Genomic DNA, 20,055 nt, shown 5'->3' on the forward strand with positions numbered 1-20,055 from the left:
AAATATTCACCAGGACACATTGTAGATAATTGATGCCTTCGGTACTCCTCAAAGTCACTCGCACAGCTTAGAATTGTCACATGCCGGTGCAGAAGGAAACATCCACCCTTACTATATAATATGCTTTAACCACCTTTTGGACACAGCTGAAAAGTTAAAGTGTCTTAATGGATAAATTGAGCTCTGATTAAACTGCATGCACAGTATTTTGCTTGATGACTGAATAATGGCAGTCATTACTTGTGATATGTGGCTAGTAGTATTCAGTACTGTATTTGGTAAGTCAGATAAATAATTCATCTTATTTGTGGATAGAAGCTGTCTTTTGTCCCTTTTAAGAGTTGGGCCTTTTCAATTAAGATTAAAGATAAATGTTTGAAAATTTGTGTAAGTCTAGGCAGTTTCAATAGGTATTCCACTTAAGTTGAAATCTTTAAAAAAATCATATTTTAAGGGAATCAGGCAATATATTATTGATTTAATGTGTTTCTTTTTTTTGAATGATCTCAGTTTCTGAAACAGGTGAATCTGTTTTGCTATTTGGAAGTTGAAAGAATAGATGATAAGAGTATTTTTACATTATGAGAATGAAGAAGGAATTTGTAAATTTGGTGTTTCACTTGGCACATATTGAATCTTTTGATTTGTTAAGCCTTTATGCTCTGTACTTAAAAATAAAATGTAGACTTCTTTAAAAAAATTGAGTTATTGGCAAATGCCTATTTTTTGTGTGAACTTTTAAAGCAAGAGTTCAGAACAGCTGATACTTTTACTAGTATGTACATCTTAATTCAGGTCCACATTTACTATGGACCTGATATTTTCTTAGTTGCATTTTATTGTGGCAATAAAATAATAAAACTAGAAAGTGATGATTCATGGAAGTAGGGCTGTGGAAATGTATATTGGCAAGCATATTGACAAGGCCAGATTACAAATGATTTATAAACATGACATATTTTCATGATATCAGGCACTATGTTGAGACAACCTGCTGCAGCTAACTAAATGATTGTACAGTGCTTATATTTTTAATGGTCCTGAACTGAACATTTGATTTCCTAATGCAAAGAACTTGCCCTAAACTGGGAAGTGAACCCAAAAAAGGCTTGCCAGGGGAAAAACTGATTTTCACCAGAAGAACTTTAATCTTCAGAGCTAGCTTGAAAGCAAATTCAGTTCATACTTAGCTTGTTTGTAGAATTCACTAAGGATCCCTAGGTGCCATGTATTTTGTTCTTTTTTCATTGTTTAAAACTGAGAATGAGAGCATTAGTTAATGGGCAGTATGTTTTACTTTGGCTACTTTGGGGCTGCCCTTGAAGACCACTCGGAGGCTTCAGCTGGTGCAGAATGCGGCCGCGCGAGTTGTAATGGGGGTCTCCTGATACTCCCATGTAAACACCTCTACTCCGCGAGCTGCATTGGCTTCCGGTTGCCCTCCGGGTGAAATTCAAGGTGCTGGTTATTACCTATAAAGCCCTACATGGCCTGGGTCCGGGGTATTTGAGGGAACACCTGCCGGCATCAAGTGCCCTTCGCCCAGTGCGCTCCCACAGGGAGGGTCTGCTCAGGGTCCCACCGGTAAGAGATTGCCGGCGGGTGATACCCAGGGATAGGGCCTTCTCAGTGGGGGCGCCTGCCCTCTGGAACCAGCTGCCAGTGGAGCTGAGGACTGCCCCCGACCTCCGGTCATTCCGCCGGGGCCTGAAGACCTGGCTCTTTGAGCTCTCGGGCCCAGGCTGAGGAGTAACTTATTTTAATCGGGGTTTTAATTGCACAGGGTTAGTTTAATCTCTTTTAAATTGATTTTAACTTTTGTATTGCTGGTTTTTTAATTCCCTGTAAACCGCCCTGAGTCCTCAGGGAAAGGGCGGTATATAAATATAATAAAATAAATAAATAAATACTGTCCATTGGGGACATTAAAATATAGACAAAGTGATCGGTGATGGCAACTCCTCTTTTCCATTGATCTGTCTGCTGTTAAGGAAAAGAAAGGAATCACAGCAGGCTGTCTGATGTGTCTTGTTTAAACTTGAAGAAAGTGTAAATCTTATCTGAAAGAGCGCCAAACAAAAGTGAGCCATAGAGATTGTTATTATGTATAGTTTGTCCTATTCTAATGATTCAAGCTGCTTTGGCTATCCTAGTTAAATCTAGGAAGTATACAGCTGCAGATTGTTTTGACAGTTTTGGCAAGAAGAGGCATAAAGTTAACCCCACTGCTACAATCAGCACATAAGGAAGCAATTGAAATGAAAGACTTGACATTTGAACAAAGCTTTTCTTCTGATATTTTTTTGACCAGATAGCCAGGTATTTCAATTCCTTACTTGTTTTCTATAGAAGCATTGGTTTGAAGGAGTCGTGCGTTTCTTGTACTTGATTGAGCAGAGAGAATATTATCTTTCTGCACACAGACTAGATATGAGGAATTCTGCTACAGTAAATAACCTCAAAGGAAGAGCTTTACTGCTCCATAATAAATTTATATGCAGCTCCAGGGAAAGGAGACCCTGGTTCATATTGCAAAGTTCAAATGACTTTTCCATGACATATGGGGGAAAATTATGGCGTCTATTTTTTTAATGGAAGATTGAAAGGCTTTTCTCCCAGAGAAAATAGAATTAGCTCACTTGGTAAGAGAGCCTTAGTTTGACTGCATAGCATGGATTTCTCCAAGCTGAAATTACCACTTATCTTTGCCTTGCATTACTATGGGGGCTCAGATTCCTGGCTCTCTGTCTCTCTTTTTTGGCCTTTGAAATTTAGAAAATCTACAGTATAAATATAGACTAAGCTTTGGCTTTCTTGGAAAAGGAATGCATTGCAGAATGTAGGTTACTAGCCATAAAGTACAGCTCTGTAGCAGCAAAGGAAAGCAGAGCTTGAGAGATTAGCGGATTCGTTTTGCTATTCAAAAACTTAAGTACAGTACTTTCCAGGTTAACAAATGGCCTTGGGGGTGGGGGAATACCCTCTGTTCCAAATATAAGAATTGAGTATTTATTTATTTATTTATTTTATTACATTTATATACCGCCCTTTCCCGAAGGACTCAGGGCGGTTTACAGGGTGATTAAAAAACCAAAATACAAAAGTTAAAAACAAATTTTAAAAAAAATTATATGTGTCCCTGCCTAAATAAAACCCCAGTTAAAATAAGATTAATCCTCAGCCTGGGCCAGGGCTAGACTGATGAATGAATAAATAAGGGTAGTTTTTGAATAAGAGTAAGTTCTTAGTGTGTAACCACTAGGAGTAATGAAATTGACAAACCCGGGGAGTAATAACTTTATGAAGTTACGCATATATCTGAAGAATCAGTAAAGCCTGCATTCCTTTAAAATGTAGTTTGCTAAAAGGTAACAATTGATGCAGTAACTTGGTGAACCCAAAGGCTTGCCAATAAATACTAGTCTGGTTGCTACTAGTGACTTAATAGGAATGCACATGTATTAGCTGACCTGTAGAGGTAAAGAAAGCCTGGTAATATTTTTTCCCTGGCAGAAGGAGGGAATGTGTGCTTCATAACCTAATGCTCCCAACAATGTGTGTTTAAGCTATGGTAACCAACATTACCTCCTGTCTGCCTTTCCTCCTTTGAAATTTTCATTTGGCTCTCATTTCTCCACTTTGGCCACAGAGAGCTAAATAATTTCCAGACTTCCTGTTAATTTAAAACTGCGAATGGCAGCAACTATGATAGTTTAACAGCTCAAATTATCTCCATTCCTTTCTCTGGAATTGGGATGCAGTCTGCTTGCTCATCATTTCCCAATGGCAAATGGATTTTAAAAAAAAGTAGTAAAGTTTCCCAACAAACAATCTGGGAAATGTTTTGCAATTTGGAAGAAAACAAGTTTCCTCTTGTAGTGTTGCTAGGGTCCCTAAAGTAGTTAACATAAATATACCAGTATGTTGTAAACAAGTATAAATGTTTGTGGATTACTTATTTTGATCTCATTTCTAAAGCTGTTGAATTTTCTCTTGGAAAGGATCTACAACTAGTAGATTTTCTATGCCTCTTAGCATATTTGTTGTACTATGAGGCCCTCTAGGTATTGCCAACACCATTATTTGACCATTTGAGAGGGTAAGATTCTTCCTCCTATATTACTTGTTAAATGCTTTTTTGTTTTGTTTTGTTTCATATTCTGAAGTATAAGCTTCCTATTAGAGAATTTGGCAAGTTTGTTGCTCTTTTTGAGGGGAAAATGGTGATCTTGGCCCTAGTACACCTTGGGCTATAATTCTCTGAGCATACTTGTAAATAGTTTGAGTAAGGACATGACATGTGTGCCCACTTCATAGCTGGACTGAAACAGATGGAGTATGCTGGGCAGTATACTGGGTAAAAATAGAGCAGAATAGCATGGCAGTACCTCCCAAAGAGTTGAACCACATTTGCACAAGGTCAATAGAGCTGCGCATATCTGTCTTAGATCTTTGGTGTAGGTGTTCAGTTGAACCTTTCAAACACACCAATCTCATTTTTAGCCGTTTGCTCACTGGCTCTTCAATTCTTCTTTTGTTCTGAGAAATCGTTAGTTGCGGCTGGGCAAGAGTTCCTGTTGAAAGGTTATATCCCTCTAGCTCTGAAACTGCTCTCTGGTATTGATATACTGTGTGCATTGCTTGTTATAGCCTTTTAGCATCCTGTGTGTGGTCAATGGTCTTCATGATTTCTTTTTATGTTCACACTACTTTTGTGTGGGTGTGGAATGTCTCAGGTGGAGAGGATAAAAAGTCTTGAAACCAAAATGTAAAATGTTGTAATAGTGTAGGTGAGAAAGGGGGAATTAAATATGGTAATGAGGTAGATATGTTGCTGGCCTAGAAACCAGATGACAGTGACTTCTAGGGCTCCCTTAGACTTGAAGCCCAGTTGGGTGACTTTAGGCCAGGGGTGTCAAACTCAATTTCATTGAGGGCCGCATCAGCATTGCGATTGCCCTCAGGGGGCCGGGTGGGTATGGCCAGGGTTTAGTTTAGTTTAGTTTAGTTTTATTTGATTTCTATACCGCCCTTCTCCCTAGGGACTCAGGGCGGTTCACAGGGCATATATAAATAACAATACAAAAGTTAAAAGGAAATTAAACCAGTGCCCGATTAGAAACAACAATAATAAATACTAAAAATCAATTTAAAAACCCATATTCCCCCATCAGGTGGGTGTGGCCTACTGGGTGGGCATGGCCAGCTCTACATCGTTGGCATCAAGGGTGCCTATGGGAGCCTAGGCAGGAGTGGGACAGATCTGAGGGTCTCTGGCAGGAGGAGGGTCTCTGGGCCAGGGCCAAGGCAGTAGGGGCCGTTCCCTCACTGTTTCCAGGATGGCTTTCCAGGCCTCATGAAACCACTAGACGGGCCGGATTTGCCCCCCAGGCCTTGTGTTTGACATGTCTGCTTTAGGCATTCTCTCAGTTCAGTGTTTTTGTAAGGAAAATAGGAGTTCACCACCTTGAGTTGACCAAATAAATAAATACATATATCAGTATGAAATAGGATAATACTAATTATAATTGTGATGTGAAAGAAAGAGAATATCTACTGGTGATAAGTATTCTTGTAGACGATTTGAGATATTGGCCTCAGTAGGCCCTGTAAATGTTTAGCAATAAGTCCTGCCCAGGTTTATTTAGTTAATCTAATGCATCCCTCCTTTTTAACAAATGCCTTGAAGTCCTTCTAAATAAACGGATCAAAAAGCATTGCGTTAAAAAAACTGACAGCTCAGAAAAAGATGAAACAATAAACTATTGAATTAGAGAGCACCATGGTCAATCCAGGGCAAGGAAATATTATTAAAAATGGATGGGCCTCACTTGATGCCCAGAAGCTATCATAAAAATGCCAGCTGAAAATGGCTGGGAAAGGAGTTTCATAATTTGAGTCCTACCAAGGATGAAACTTTTGTTCTAATGCTGTAGATACTTGTTAGTCCTATTAGTAGACTAAATGCTGTCTTTTCCATCTGCCCTGCCTCTTGTTTTTCTCAGAATTTTGGTCAATATTGACCATTATCTTTATATCACCAGATTTAGCCTACAACCATATGATGAGGAAACCCCACTTCTATGAATGTTTTTTTTAAAAAAAAATCATGGGGAAAATCCCTCCACTGAATGGTGAAATACAGCCAAGTCAGCTGTGGGCAGAGTCAAGCATTGGTACATTTCATTGCACAGAAGAAAACAAAGTTTCCTCTGTGCAGTTCCCAAGAGAATCATCTAAAAAGCAAGGGAAGTCCTTCAGCATCTGGAAGGCAGCATGAAATTAAACCAGAGGCAACAGGTTCCCCACTCTTGTAATCATCCTGATCGTGACGGAGTCATACATGGTAAGAGCCATAGTTTGCCCATTTGTACGTGATCTCAGTTCTTTTTCAATTCTCACTATTCTTTCTGCCTGTTCTACTTTAGAATTCTGCACACATCCTAGTTTTTTGACAGACTATTCAGAGATTTACGTATGACCAGTCATATAGTTCTTTAACTGTCGTGTTGCATGACTGCTTCAGAGTGTGGTAAATTTGAAACCAGTACAAATTGCTTTCACTTTTACCTCATCTGAACTTTGGTGCCTGTTTTTATGATCATGCTGACAGGCCTTGGGGCCTGTTACTTACAAAGAGCTCATTAAGAGATTGTGACTAAGTGGCCAAGTTCCAGTGAAGTTGTGCAAGTGACCCTGACTGATCCTGCTAATAAGAGAGGGAAGGGGATGGAGGATTATTTGGAACTTGTTTAGTTATGGGTGAATATTAGCAAAACCACTGTGAAATTATTAATGGCATTCAAATGAATTCTGAAGAACTGAAGAAGCTTCTTGGATAAGAAGCGAAACGTCTTCAGAGAAAAAGAAAGCCCAGTTGCCTTTTGAAAAAGCACCTTTGGAACTGCTGGACAGGATGGTTGTGGTTTATGGAGAGTATCTGGAGATATCAGGTTGCTTATTGCAGTATTAAGTGTAATTGTGCATACATGTATATATTTTAAGACCATGTTGCCCATCATGCAGTTTTGTGAGTCATGATTTGCTTCTATTTCTTGTAAATAAAGTTTTTAAAAATAGAAGCTTTTAAGTTCATTATTTGGTTTTCCAAAATCTTGACCATATTTAATTTTAAAAGGCATTATCTGGCTACTGTAGCTGGAAAAAGTCTTTTGAAAAATGCTAATCAATTCAGCAAAGCTTTTAAACTAGCTCAGTTCTCTACCATGCCACACCTTAGACACTACTGCTTTGCTTTCTTTTTCAGAATGAAACATGCAGTTGGAGAATGACGTACAAAACTTAAGCTTGTACAAAAGCTCTTTTGCTTGCATAGTGTATTTTAGTATTTCTGATTGAGTTAGTTTTGTTGGCTGATACCTAGACACTGTAGGATAGTATTCAAACTCCATCTTGTACAAAACAGAAAAATATAAAATGCTTTTTAGCACTGAGGTATAATGACAGAAGCTTGAATCTAAATCTCAGCACATAATATAGTACATTTTAAACCGAATACTATGTCAGTTTGATTAAATGTGTTTTATTTATTTTTTTATATTTATTAGTGGATAATATAAAATACAAAAAATATAAAAGCAAATAATAGGAGGAAAGGGGAAGGGAAAAGTATAGAAAAGAAGGTGAAAAGAAAAGGTGTTGACTTCCGACTCTGTTTGGTTTTAGTAGAATAAGATAACATCAAACCTCAACTTTTTACTTAATAGTATAAACTAGCCATTTCTATAACAAATCTATCTAATCAGTAAAAGCCAAAAACAAAATTTCATTTTTTCCACCTCAAACACAAAGTGCAGAAGTAGAAACAAAAGTAGTTGTGTTTTTTTCTTTAATCAAAGAAGTCAATTTAGCCATCTCTGGGTTTGATTAAATGTATTTTGAAGATCAGGGAGTTACTAGTGAGATTAGAATTCTAATCAAACTTTGGGACAATTTTTATTGGCAGCGTATTTGGACAACTGTCTTATTTGCTTGCATTTATTTGTTGCATTGCTGTGTATATCCCAAAATTGATTAGTTTAATAGAGAAGTCATTTGTATCAGTAGCATGTGGATCTTTTATTCAAAATCTTGAGAGTTCACACATTGCAGCAGGCAAACTACTGTACTTAAAGCTGAACGCAGGGAATGAACCCAGGCAAGTGAAGATTAAGGATTTGTGCTGTTCTCCAGAAACAGAGAAGTTACTAACATTCTAAACTGGAGTTTTCTCTTGCCTTTTTCCCTGTAAGCATATGCAGAAGAATTACAGAAGCTCTCCATAATTCCTAAACTGCAGTTTTTATTTTTTTTTTATCAAGTTTTTTTAAAAAAAAATTAAGTTCTTTGAAAAGAAGTTAAAGTTATAACCGTAAGTAGCGCTTACAATAAAAAGAGTTGAATTGAGAAAAATATAGTACAGACTTTTCTATTAAAATGCATGACTATTTGCATTATCTGTAACAAACAATGCCTTAGTTTAAAATTCTTTATTGTTCTCGCTCTTTACCCCAATTCTGCCATTTTTTTAGGTTTTGCTGATTCCTCAGATGTATTGAAAAAGATCCTTAGTTTAACCCAGTGTTTCTCAAACTTGATAAGTTTTTAAATATAGTGACCTCAGTTCACAGAATCCTCAGCAATAGCTATATTGATTGGAGAATTCTAGGATTTGAAAACCATACATTCGGAAGATGCCAAGATTGAGAAACAGTAGTCTGACCTCTCAATTTACTGCATTCCTGTGACTGACTGATGCAGTGAAGCTTTAAATGATGTCAGTACTTCAGCACTAAGTTGTTGCTTCAGGTAAGTTCTAGCTGTTATCTTGAAATCTTGCAAAATGATAATCTGAGCCTTGCCTGGTGGTTAAGATGTTTAAAGAGTTGTCTTGCCTCTCTTTACATGAAGTATTACTGGTAGCTGTATCAGAGAGGAGTAATGATAGAACATTCTTTCCTGTTTGCATAATGACCAGACTAGCTGGTTTCTTTGGTTCTAATGAGTTTTAAATTTATACTGGTAGTCTTGCCTTTTTGCTTTGAAAGGACATTTGACATTTGATGATCTTGTGGTTGCAGTTAAACATGAACTTGTAAGCCACCAAAGAACTGCTGGGGTATAAAATATTTTAGATAACTGTTTTCTTTCAGTGGCATTGATAAAGAAGCTGAACACATTTTCAAATGAAAATGCTACTGTCTTTTTAACTGTTATCAATCAGAACATCAAGAAAATAAGTCTGTAGAACGGACAGGAATAATTATTTGAACTTGTCTTAAATGTTGGTCTTGCGTGTTTTCTAATTTAGACCATTTCTAGCGTTTCTAAACATGAGTTCATATTTTATTTAAATATTCCCTAAATTAGAGCCTTTGCAAATGCCTGAAATGCTCCAAGCTGGTTTAGAATCATTCAGAGTGAATTTATCACATTTTCTTTCAATTGAAAACTATTTGCAGAGTTTTGTTTTTGTACTTCTACCGGTAGTACCTCCATGGATAGAGCTTGTCTTTGTGATGTTCTATATAATATGGCAGTGGGAGATATTTATTTTGAACCCTGCCATTCATAAAAAAGTAAAGATTCCTTCTAGATGAGCTCAAGACCTGCTAACAAGACCTGCTAACATCTCCTGTAGTTTTATTCACAGTAGTTAGAAATTGATTTGTCATTGTCTTCTTCTAGCATATGTTTTGACATCTCATTCCATTTCCTGGTGGACTTCCTCTTAAGTACTATTCAGATTCAGCCTCCCCAAGTTAACTAAATGCCACTTACCTGCTGTGACATATCCCCAATCGCATCAATAAGATTTAAAATCATATAATAAAAAATCTGTTATTTAATTATTAAATGTACATGCTGCTTGTCTCGCAGTCAAACAACTCTATTAGGTGTTTATAATTTTTGCTTAGAAATTAAATACAAAGTTGGAAATTTAATTTGGCAATTTGTAAACAAATAATAAGCTGTGCATGTCATCTGTTATACAATTGGATCTAGATTGATTAACCCTAAACCCTTTGAGACCATCATTAAAATATTGCTGTTTTCAGTGAGTTTGAATTTCAATTTGAATTCATCAAATTACTCGTGTATGCATTTAAATAATTGAAGGGAAATGTGCCGATTATAACTACGAATGTTAATGGTGTATATTAGTGTATATTAGTGTAGCAACATTATTGTTGCTACAGATTTTGTTTTACTGTATTATAATCACTTTGGTTGTGGAAACTACTTTGGTGGTACAGAAGCAGCCTTGGTTGCACTTATGGATGATCTTTGGCAAGAGCAGAATGTAGGTAGTGCATCCATCCATCCTTGCTGTCCTTGACCTCTCAGTGTCCCAAAGGTGCTTTTTCATGAGGCAACTGGATTTTCTTGTTTTTCTTTGAAGACACTGCGCTTCTCATCCAAGAAGCTTCTTCAGCTCTGACTGGGTGGTGGGGAATGGAAAGATTTATACTCCTGCAGACAGCTATTCATTTGCATTCTTTTAGTGAGCCGTTAAAGCTACCTGGAGGCTTATCTGTGTCTTCAGGGTCACCTGAGTGGTGCAAATGGGTGTGGAGCCGCCTTGGAACTATTGAAAGGACTGTGTTGTAGACTGGAGATAGATGATGTCGGGTCCCTCCCCCTCTGTGGAGAGAGGGCTGTTCAGTTTTGACCTAGATGGCCCCTTGGACCCCTCTTTCAAGCCAGCGGTCCTCTCTGTCCAAAATGTGGACTTTGCTGTCTTTGAAATGGTGGCCTTTGTCTTTTAGATGCAGATCGGACTGCTGACTCTTGTCAGCCATTCCTCACCATCCAGTCAGAGCTGAAGAAGCTCCTTGGATGAGAAGCGAAACATCTTCAAAGAAAAACAAGGAAGTCCAGTTGCCTTGTGAAAAAGCATCTTTGGGATAACTATGACCTGGATGACTGAGAATCTCCATAGACATTGAACTCTTTCAGTACCATCGACCGTGGTATCCTTTGGGGGACATCTGCGGGGTTTGGGGACGGGTGGCACAGTATGGTGCTGGGTTCAGCTCTTTTCTCCAAGGCCAGTCCCAATCGGTGTTAATAGACAGTGAGAGGTCCAATCCACAGCCACTCCTTTGTGTGCTGCCAAAGGGTTAGTACTCTGTTCCTTTTTAGCATCTACGTCAGGGGTGTCAAACTCAATTTCATTGAGGGCTGCATCAGCATTGTGGTTGCCCTCAGGGGGCCGGGTGGGTATGGCCAGGGTGGGCGTGGCCTACTGGGTGGGCATGGCTAGAGTGCGTATGGCCTACTGGGTGGGCCTGGCCAGCTCTACATCGCATCGAGGCTGCCTATGGGGGCCTGGGCAGGAGTGGGATATTTCTGAAGGTCTCTGGCAGAAGGAGGGTCTCTGGGCCAGGGCCAAGGCAGTGGGGGCCGTTCCCTCACTGTTTCCAGGATGGCTTCGCGGGCCACATGAAACCACTTCGCGGGCCGCATCCGGCCCCCGGGCCTTGTGTTTGGCATGTCTGATCTACGTGAAAGCACTGTGCAAGATCATCTGACACCGTGGGATGAGATGTCATCAATAGGCTTTACATCTCCATCCTGGTGATCCAAGCAATGCTGTGGCTGCCTTTTCTCAGTGCCGGGGCAGCTGTAGGTGTCTGGATGGGGGCCAACAGGCTTCAGCTGAACCCCCTGGCAAGACAGAAATCATGAAGGTGCAGAGGGAAAAAAAATCTGAGTCTGAATTTGGATCTAATGGCCTATATAAAACCTGGAGTGTTAGAAAGATAATTTAAGAATATAGTTGTTCAGACTGAACTGAAAATAATTCCAAATATTTCTCCTGGAAATCCTGGAGATTAGCATTTTCAGTCGGAATAAACTGTTGTGTCAAGAGATGTTAATCCAGGGGTAGGCAACCTTGGCTCTTTTACGACTTGTGGACCTCAACTCCCAGAATTCCTGAGCCAGCGTGGCTCAGCTGGGAAACGCTCTCTTTCCCCTCAGCATGGCTGGCTCAGGAATTCTGGGAGTTGAAGTCCACGAGTCACAAAAGAGCCAAGGTTGCCTATCCCTGTGTTAATCCAATAAAATACAGCACTGTATTCCTTGAGACATAGTGAGGTAGTTTCAGTAGTAGAAGGTTCTCTGCTCCACTGTTTTCCTTGCATTCCTAATCTTTAATTTGGGGTCCTCCTTGCTATTACTGTTTAGTAGGAAGAATTAAATACCAGCTTCCATTTGATGGTTTTCATGCCACTGCCAGTGTACGTGGAACAGCCCAGGACATATAGAAAAATTTAGATAATTTATTGTGCCGCCTCCTCAAAGGATATTAAAATTATACAAAAAGTATGGGATAGTACTAGCCACGTTGGAGATAACTTTGAAAGCACACCAAGTTAACAGTGCATTTATATCAGATCTAATAATGTTAAACTCCACAGCTTTCTAGCAATTCAGTGGGTTGAATAAAAGTGGGTTGTTAACCTCATAACAACAGAAAGGGTTCTACACCATTGTGATGCTTTTCCTGCTCTAAATATCTTTTAAGGATTTGAATTGCATAAAATGTATATTAATCTTTTGCTCTTCAACTCTGCAGTTGCTTCTAATCTCCTCCCTGGTGTCAAAGGACATTTTGTTTGCAATCACTGGGGATTTTTCAAAACCATTTTGCAAATCACTAGGGATTTCTGAAAACCATTAAATCAATTTTTGCAAAAAGATTTATTTTTAAACATTTGCTTTCATTTTCAAGTAAGCCTGTGATGAAGTGGGAATTAAGAGAGCAAATCTCTTATTCGTTAAGTTACATGTGAGGCTTGCATATAAGCAGCTTTGGCCTTAAATTAATGGAGCTCCTTTCCAGCTCCTCTGAGCAAGTATCAAATTTGGCCTTTTAGAATTACTACATTTTCAGGACCAGAATATTCCCTTTGATACAAGAGTTTGGGCTACTGATTTCAGAACTTTTTTTTTGCACTGCTGTTAAAAAATCATTGGTTTAGGGTTCCTGGTAGATAATATGTTTTCTCTGCTATTCAAACTAGGAATTGTAACAAATTGGGGAAAACCTGGGTTTTTACAAGCATGAGCCGGCTGCTTGGAAATTCGAACTACTACACTCTGTCCTCTTTAAGTCTGGCATCAAAATGCCCCTGTATAATTGAATACCTTGCCTCTTGTGATCCAGATGGTGCATCTCTTGCAGTTTTCCAGAGGGCAACCCAATATAAACAGAGTAAAAGCAATTACACACACACACACACGTAAACTTGATGAGCTCCATCCCACTCTGGGTTCCCCAGGCTCATTGGCAAAACCAGGTCTTCAGGGCCTTGTGAAAGAGTGTTAAAATTGTTTTATATTTTCTGGGTTTTACATGAATCTGAATCTATATGAAGATGATAGTGTAAATCACTAAATACATGCTTAAGAAAATCAAAACGCCATGCATAAAGTGGTCCTAACTGGGAGCAGAATTTTGATCACTAAGCAATGTGGTCATTAAGCGAATCATGACATGACTGGATCCAAACTTAAAACCAGTTTCCCTGCGGTCACTAAACAAACCACTCTGTTAAACAAATCATGTAGTTGTGAAATGAATCGCGCAGTTGTTTCCCAGTTGACACTGCTTGTCGGAAGCTGGCTGGGAAGGTCGCAAGCTGCAATTCCACGACTGCAAGATGCTGCAGCAGTAGTAAAAGTGAGCTGGTTACCAAGCGGGCAGATTTGCAACCAGATGACCGTAGAGGTACTGCAATGATTGTAACTTCTAGGGCAGTTTTTTTCCAAGGCTGTCATAACTTTGAACCACTGTTAAGTGTATGCTTACAAGTTAAGGACTGCCTGTACGTAAGATTGCCTTGCAAAGCTGTTTTTGCTGTTTTCATTATCGTTCTAATCTGGACAATGTTTTTGTTTGTATATCAGCCATTTGCTTAGCTTGTGTGTTTGTTCTAAGCTAAAGCAAATCTTTTTAAACAGTATCAGAAAAACGGTTTATCTGGGTGCGAAAATGCCGAAGCTTAGGCGCGGTAAAATACAGCACACACCACTTCACAGATCCCGTCTTTACTTTTTTCCTCCCTCCTTTCATTTCCTGCCCTTCTACGTTCGTACTTTCTGAAAACTGCTCTGCTGTATTGCACAAGTCTTGTATAGAGGTTGCCTGGATACCAGATGAAAACTTCTGGCCTTTACAGTTGTGGTGGCAACAAGGTTGAAAAGGGAAGCGGGGCGTCACCAAGTTACTGTTTGTTTTTCTCTAGGTTTCTTTCCTTCTCTTCCCCACCTCAGCGGTACAGAGAACCTTTGCCACTTCGAATTACAGCGGTGGCTAGGGAACCTTGCAAACATAAATGTGATCTATCTCACTCACCAAAGTTTACCCAATGCAGGGGAGGGGAGTGGAGTGGAGAAGAGAGAGAAGACCGATGCCTTACTTATAGGCAAATTCAGTTGTACTGTTGTTCTGCCACATTTATTCTCATCTTCTTGATTAAGCTTGCAGTTTGTAATGCGACTGAGGATCCACTTTTCTCCTAAGCATGGTTTGAGAAGAAGGGAGAAAAATTGCCCAGTCGGCTGTTCTTTAACATGATGGATTGCAATAATGGATTGCAGTAATTCTGCAGAGAGAGTGACATGTCAAAAAGCGCCAAGCCCCGAGGCAAGTAGTTCTTTCAACAAAAAACAACAGCTAAGTTCTGAGTAGACTGATCAGTTCCTGGGAACGTCAAGAATGAACTGGTTTCCCAGTGTGATTTGGGAACAGTAGCTCTCAAAAAATCACAGCTGCATGATTTATATGCTCCTGCTTGTGACTTTAAACAACTCTATTTACTTCGATGCCCATATGAGATTGCTACACCAATCTATATATCTTCACATATGAACCGTGCAGATATTCCACCTACCTTGCAATATTGGAACCTCTGTAGATTCTCTTGTGGAAAGGCACCAAATGAACAGTATCCTAACGCAAAATCAAACTATTCCAACTGCAAGAGGTACATTGTATAAATTCCAGTGTGTTTTGTATACTAAATTCTTTTAATTAAAAAGGTAAAGGTTCCCCTGCACATGCGTGCTAGTCATTTCTGACTCTAGGGGCTGGTGCTCATCTCCGTTTCAAAGCTGAAGAGCCAGCGTTTGTCCGAGGACGTCTCCGTGGCCATGTGGCCGGCATGATTAGACGCCAGAGGTGCACGGAACGCTGTTACCTACCCACCGGAGTGGTCCCTATTTTTCTACTTGCATTTTTATGTGCTTTCGAACTGCTGGGTTGGCAGAAGCTGGGACGAGTAACAGGTGCTCACTCTGTTACACGGCACTCGGGATTCGACCCGCCAAACTGCCGACAATATACAATTAACCAAAACTTTGGTGTGTCCACTCCTGATGTGCATTTCCTATAATCTCCTTAGGATAGTTGTTTTGTTGAGGTTAAGGAGGTTACGTTAGTGTATGTTTTGGAGCATTGAACTAAGTTGGACAACTCAATTGTAGAATAATTGGTACAAACAACCATATAATTAATCTGTACAAATAGCCTCTAGAATGATCAGTCTCAATAAAGTCATTTCACATTGATTGGAAACTCGATTACACATTTCTGATAATAGCTTTCCATACCAGTTCTACCTAACTTTACTAACATCCTAAATACTAAATACTCAGATTACAATTGTCCAAAAGCTTGCAATTGCTCCAATACATCCTATTGATCCTGCTCCACTGACAGTAATCTGCAGGATTGTTTTCATCACTCTTGGCAGGATTGCCTTCCTTCTTGTATAACTGATTTTTTGTTTCATGTGTGGATTATATTAGTATTTAATCAAACGTGGATTTGATGCTACTTTGTTGGGGTCTACTAAGTTTGTGAAACTCCTAATTCCTAAAATTATTGTTATGTGCCTTTACACCCTTAAATCTGGATATGCTCACCATTTATTTCATGTCTTAATTTTTCCTAAATAAACCTAAACTTCCCCCTCCCTCCCCCTTTATAGCAAGCTCATAATTCCTCAATATTAGCTAGTATTTTCAGCTGTGGCCTTTTGTTCTTCCTCCTAGTCTGGATCCATAATGTAGTTTTTAAACAGAAGAAGCTTTGTGCTTTGGACCTTCATACAGAAATACTCTTTGTAGTTGAAAAAGCTCTTGTACAATTTTATTTGGAAAGACTCGTTTAATGTGGATGAAAATGTATGTACATTGGAACAATTATAACGTGTGCACACATCCACCTACTCTTCTCCTTTTAGTGATGGCTTTAATTCTTCCTTCACTTTCTTTAGGAAGCCATGTTCTGGAAGTTTGATCTCCACACAACTTCTCATATCGACACACTTTTGGAGCGTGGGAATGTGACCCTCTTTGAACTTTTGGATGAGGAAGATGTGTTGCAAGAATGCAAGGTGGTCAACCGAAAGCTTGTGGACTTCCTGGTACAGCCAGAACATATGGAAACTCTAGTCACCTGTGTGACTGAGGAACCCCCTGGAGATGTGGATGAAAGAGTGCGCTATAAGTAAGTAGATCTTCAGACCTCAAGGAGAGACATGAATACATGAGACTTCTGCTGATAGAATTCAGTTCTTCAAAGTGTCCAGAACCAGGGAGATTTGTGTGTCAGACTCTTCCCCAGTTCTACTGCGGAGAGTCATATTTTTGCATCCTCTCCACACAAATACTTAGCTAGTGGGCACGGAGGGGGAGGTAGCGTGTTTAACTGGAGTATTGTCTTAAAAGCTGCTTGTAAAAATGGGGCTGTTCTAGGTACTAGATGTTCTGGTTTTCACCCCCACATTGTGATTGTGCAAGAAGGTATAAAAGAGCATAAATGAGTGGGGATGGGTATGTTCCTGTCTTCCTGTCCATAGCAGCCTTGCGCTCAATGATGCTACTCTAGACTCCTCCCCTCCCACCTGTAACATGCCATGAAGTGGGCAATGAAATGATAGCTGGAAAAACAGAATATATTTCTACTGAACTCATCGAATTACCCGCTGTCATGTGCTACTAGCATACGGAGATTGGTTAGTTGTCTGGAGGGGCAGATTATTCATTCAGCTGTAACTTGTGAACAAAGCCAGTGTGGAAAATAATAGGTCAGTGGTCAAACCTTCTGCTTAACGATGTTCTGTGTGTAAATTGGGGGGGGGAATGCTGCGTGCAACAGTTAACAAACCAAAGCAATGGGGTTCAATATGTACAGAAGGAGAGTAATGTAGCAGCAATCTGGAAAACATAATTTGAATTTAAACTGAATTGGTCTGAGTGAGAAAAAGATCCCAGATGCCACAGATCCAACATGTCAAACTTGCGACATCACGTGATGTTGTGCAACGTATCAAAGCTTTTTCTCCATTGCCGGCGATGGGGTGGGTGCGGTTTCCTGATGATGAGTCCGGCCCAAAGACTGGCAGTTTGACACCCCTGCCATAGATGGTTACTGAATCACCAACTCAGTGATCCTAGCAGAAGTACAGTATACAGAATAACTCTAGATAATTCTAGAAATTATGGACAGTTGCCTGGGTTGTGTAGGACCTCCATCAGCCTTTCTACTCATGGTTGTTCTAATCATGCCTTGAATGAGTAAGCACTAAAATAGCACAGCAGCAGAAAATAAGCATAGCTCCTTAATTCAACAGCAAAATTATGTATGAATCCTCTATTGTGTACTCTTTGGATTTTCATGACAAGAGTCTTTCAGAATTGGGTGGCATACAAGTTTAATGTGTATGATTGCACAGTCAGACAGATGTTTAGATTGGATTTCTCATTTTTATCCACCTAGGAATTATTATATACATAAACATGTAAAGCCACAGTTGCCAGTTCTTTAGCTGGTGTTGGCTTTTATATGCATTAAGTTTTCCTCAAGATCCTAGGACCGTGGTGGTGAACCTATTGCACGCATGCCACAGGTGGCATGCAGAGCCCTCTCTGTGAGCATGCACGCCGTCGCCCCAGTCCTAGCTGGGTTTTATAAAACCTTTTTGCTTTAGGCCTCCACTGCCGTGTGCAAAAAAAAAAGTTCAATCAATCAATTTCATCTTATCACGGGGGAAAAAAAAGATCTCGCAAAGTTGAAATTGTTTGATTGAACTTTTTAGTCCCACCCAGTCTGCCGTTACCACCGTAGCCACGCCCACCCAATTGGCCACACCCATCCAACGGGCCATGCCCACCCGGCACCCAACGATACATAAATGGGTTTTGGGTTGCAGGTTGGGCACTCGGTCTCTAAAAGGTTCGCCATCACTATCCTAGGATGTTGTAATGTGTTGGCATAGTATATATATGGAGCCAAGCAGCCTTTTGCAATTGACAGATGGAAGTTTTGTCAATGCAGGTTTTCCAAGTGCCAAACAAGATTTCTTGGTATGGCATCCGTTATTGTGATTGATCGCACAGCCAGATGATTAGACTGGTATTTTTATCCAGCTATTGAGTCCTTCCCAAGGACCTGAGATAGGTAGGCGTTGCAGTTTAATAATATTAAAAGTGTCGTCACAGAATGCAGGCAGTTCCACGTAAAGCTGCCTTTCGCAATTGACGGATGGAGAAATTTGCCAGTGCTGATGGTGTTCAAGTGATGCTCTCATTGTTCTGGGATTCCACCCAAAGCAAATATTACAAACTTTTTACTATTGGTACTATTTTTGCTTTCTTTTGCCACAGCCGTCCTTCTTCTCCTTTGTATTTTGCTATGCTCCTTAGTTCTTTCTCTTCTATTCTGCTTACTCCAGATACTGCATTGTCCACTATCCAGACTTTTTTTGTCTTATTTTATCAACAATTGTTAAGTTTGGGGTTGTTATGTGGCAGGCACTTACTTGTTTGAATTCTAAAATCCCAGAGCACTTTAGTTTCTTCATTTTCTATTCCTTTGTCTATTTTGTAATCCCACCAATTCTTGCTTGCAGACAAATGGTATTTCTTTCAAATAGTCCAACGCAAGATTGTTGCTACTTGTCCTGCTGTTGTTTTTGTCAGACTGTGTGATCCTCTTGCAGCAGCTAATCAGGTGGTCCTGATTAGCAGTTGTAGAGGCGGCATTTCCTTCCTGTTGCTGTCTTCTCAATTCTGGCTTTGTATATAGGTAATTCTCAATTTACAACCACAGTTGAGCCCAAAATTTCTGTTGCTAAGTGAGAGACATCTGTTAAATGGGTTTTGCCCCAATTTGCAACTTTTCTTGCTTCAGTTGTTAAGCGAGTTACTGCAGTTGTTAAATTAATTAACACGACTGTAAAGTGAATCTGGCTTCCCCATTGACTTTGCTTGTCAGAAGGTCACAAAAGGTGATCACATGACCCCAGGAACTCTGCAACCGTCATAAATATGAGTCAGTAGCCAAAAGCATCTGACGTGTGATCATGTCTCCATGGGAGTGCTGCCCATGGTCCTGTGAAAAATGCTCATAAGTTACTTTTTTCCAGTGCTGTTGCAACTTTGCAGGGTCACTAAACAAACTGTTGTTAGTGAAAGACTACCTGTACATTTTTTCTTAAGGTTTGGTCTTGTGCAGCCTGAATTAGACCACCTCTTGTCTCTTTCTTCTCTTTCCTGCTTTTGGTCATTGCCAAGTCTGGTTGTTATTTGCTTTGCCTTGTTTTTTTTTTAATTAACACTTTGCCTTGCCCTGTCTCATTTCTACTGTATTTTGCATTTGGAATTATTATTATTATTGTTGTTGTTGTTGTTATTGTTGTTGTTGTTGTTGTTGTTGTTGTTGTTGTTGTTATTATTATTATTATTATTATTATTATTATTATTATTATTATTATTATTATTATTATTATTATTATTATTATTATTCACACAGTCAGCCAAATGTACAGATTGGATTTGGCATTTTTATCTACCCGTTGCCCATCCCAGGCACCTGGGATAGGCAAATGAGGATTTTTGATGGTGTTAAAAGATATTGTAGCAGGACATAAGCTGTTCTGAGTAAAGCTGCCTTTTCTAATTAACTGATGGTGATTTTGTCAGTGCCTCAGGTGTTAAAAGTGGTGCTCCAGTTATTTTGAAATTACACCCAAAGCGCTG

At 39.5% G+C, this 20,055-nt stretch overlaps 1 protein-coding gene across 6 annotated transcripts in view; it reads left to right on the plus strand.

Moving 5' to 3' along the window:
- Nucleotides 1–20,055, plus strand: part of LOC308677515 (serine/threonine-protein phosphatase 6 regulatory subunit 1-like) — a 62,153-nt gene that overhangs the window by 2,098 nt on the left and 40,000 nt on the right. For 2 of the 6 annotated variants that reach the window (XM_081343981.1, XM_081343984.1), the window contains exon 2: nt 16,294–16,522. In XM_081343981.1, coding sequence (XP_081200107.1) covers nt 16,294–16,522 — 229 coding nt within the window. Of the gene's footprint in view, nt 1–14,240; nt 14,661–16,289; nt 16,523–20,055 lie in introns of those variants that run through there. The other 4 variants (XM_081343983.1, XM_081343980.1, XM_081343979.1 and 1 more) reach the window with 4 other exon arrangements.

The sequence above is a fragment of the Vipera berus genome (assembly GCF_964194415.1).
Source record: "Vipera berus genome assembly, chromosome: Z".
In the NCBI taxonomy this organism is placed as follows: Eukaryota; Metazoa; Chordata; class Lepidosauria; order Squamata; family Viperidae; genus Vipera; species Vipera berus.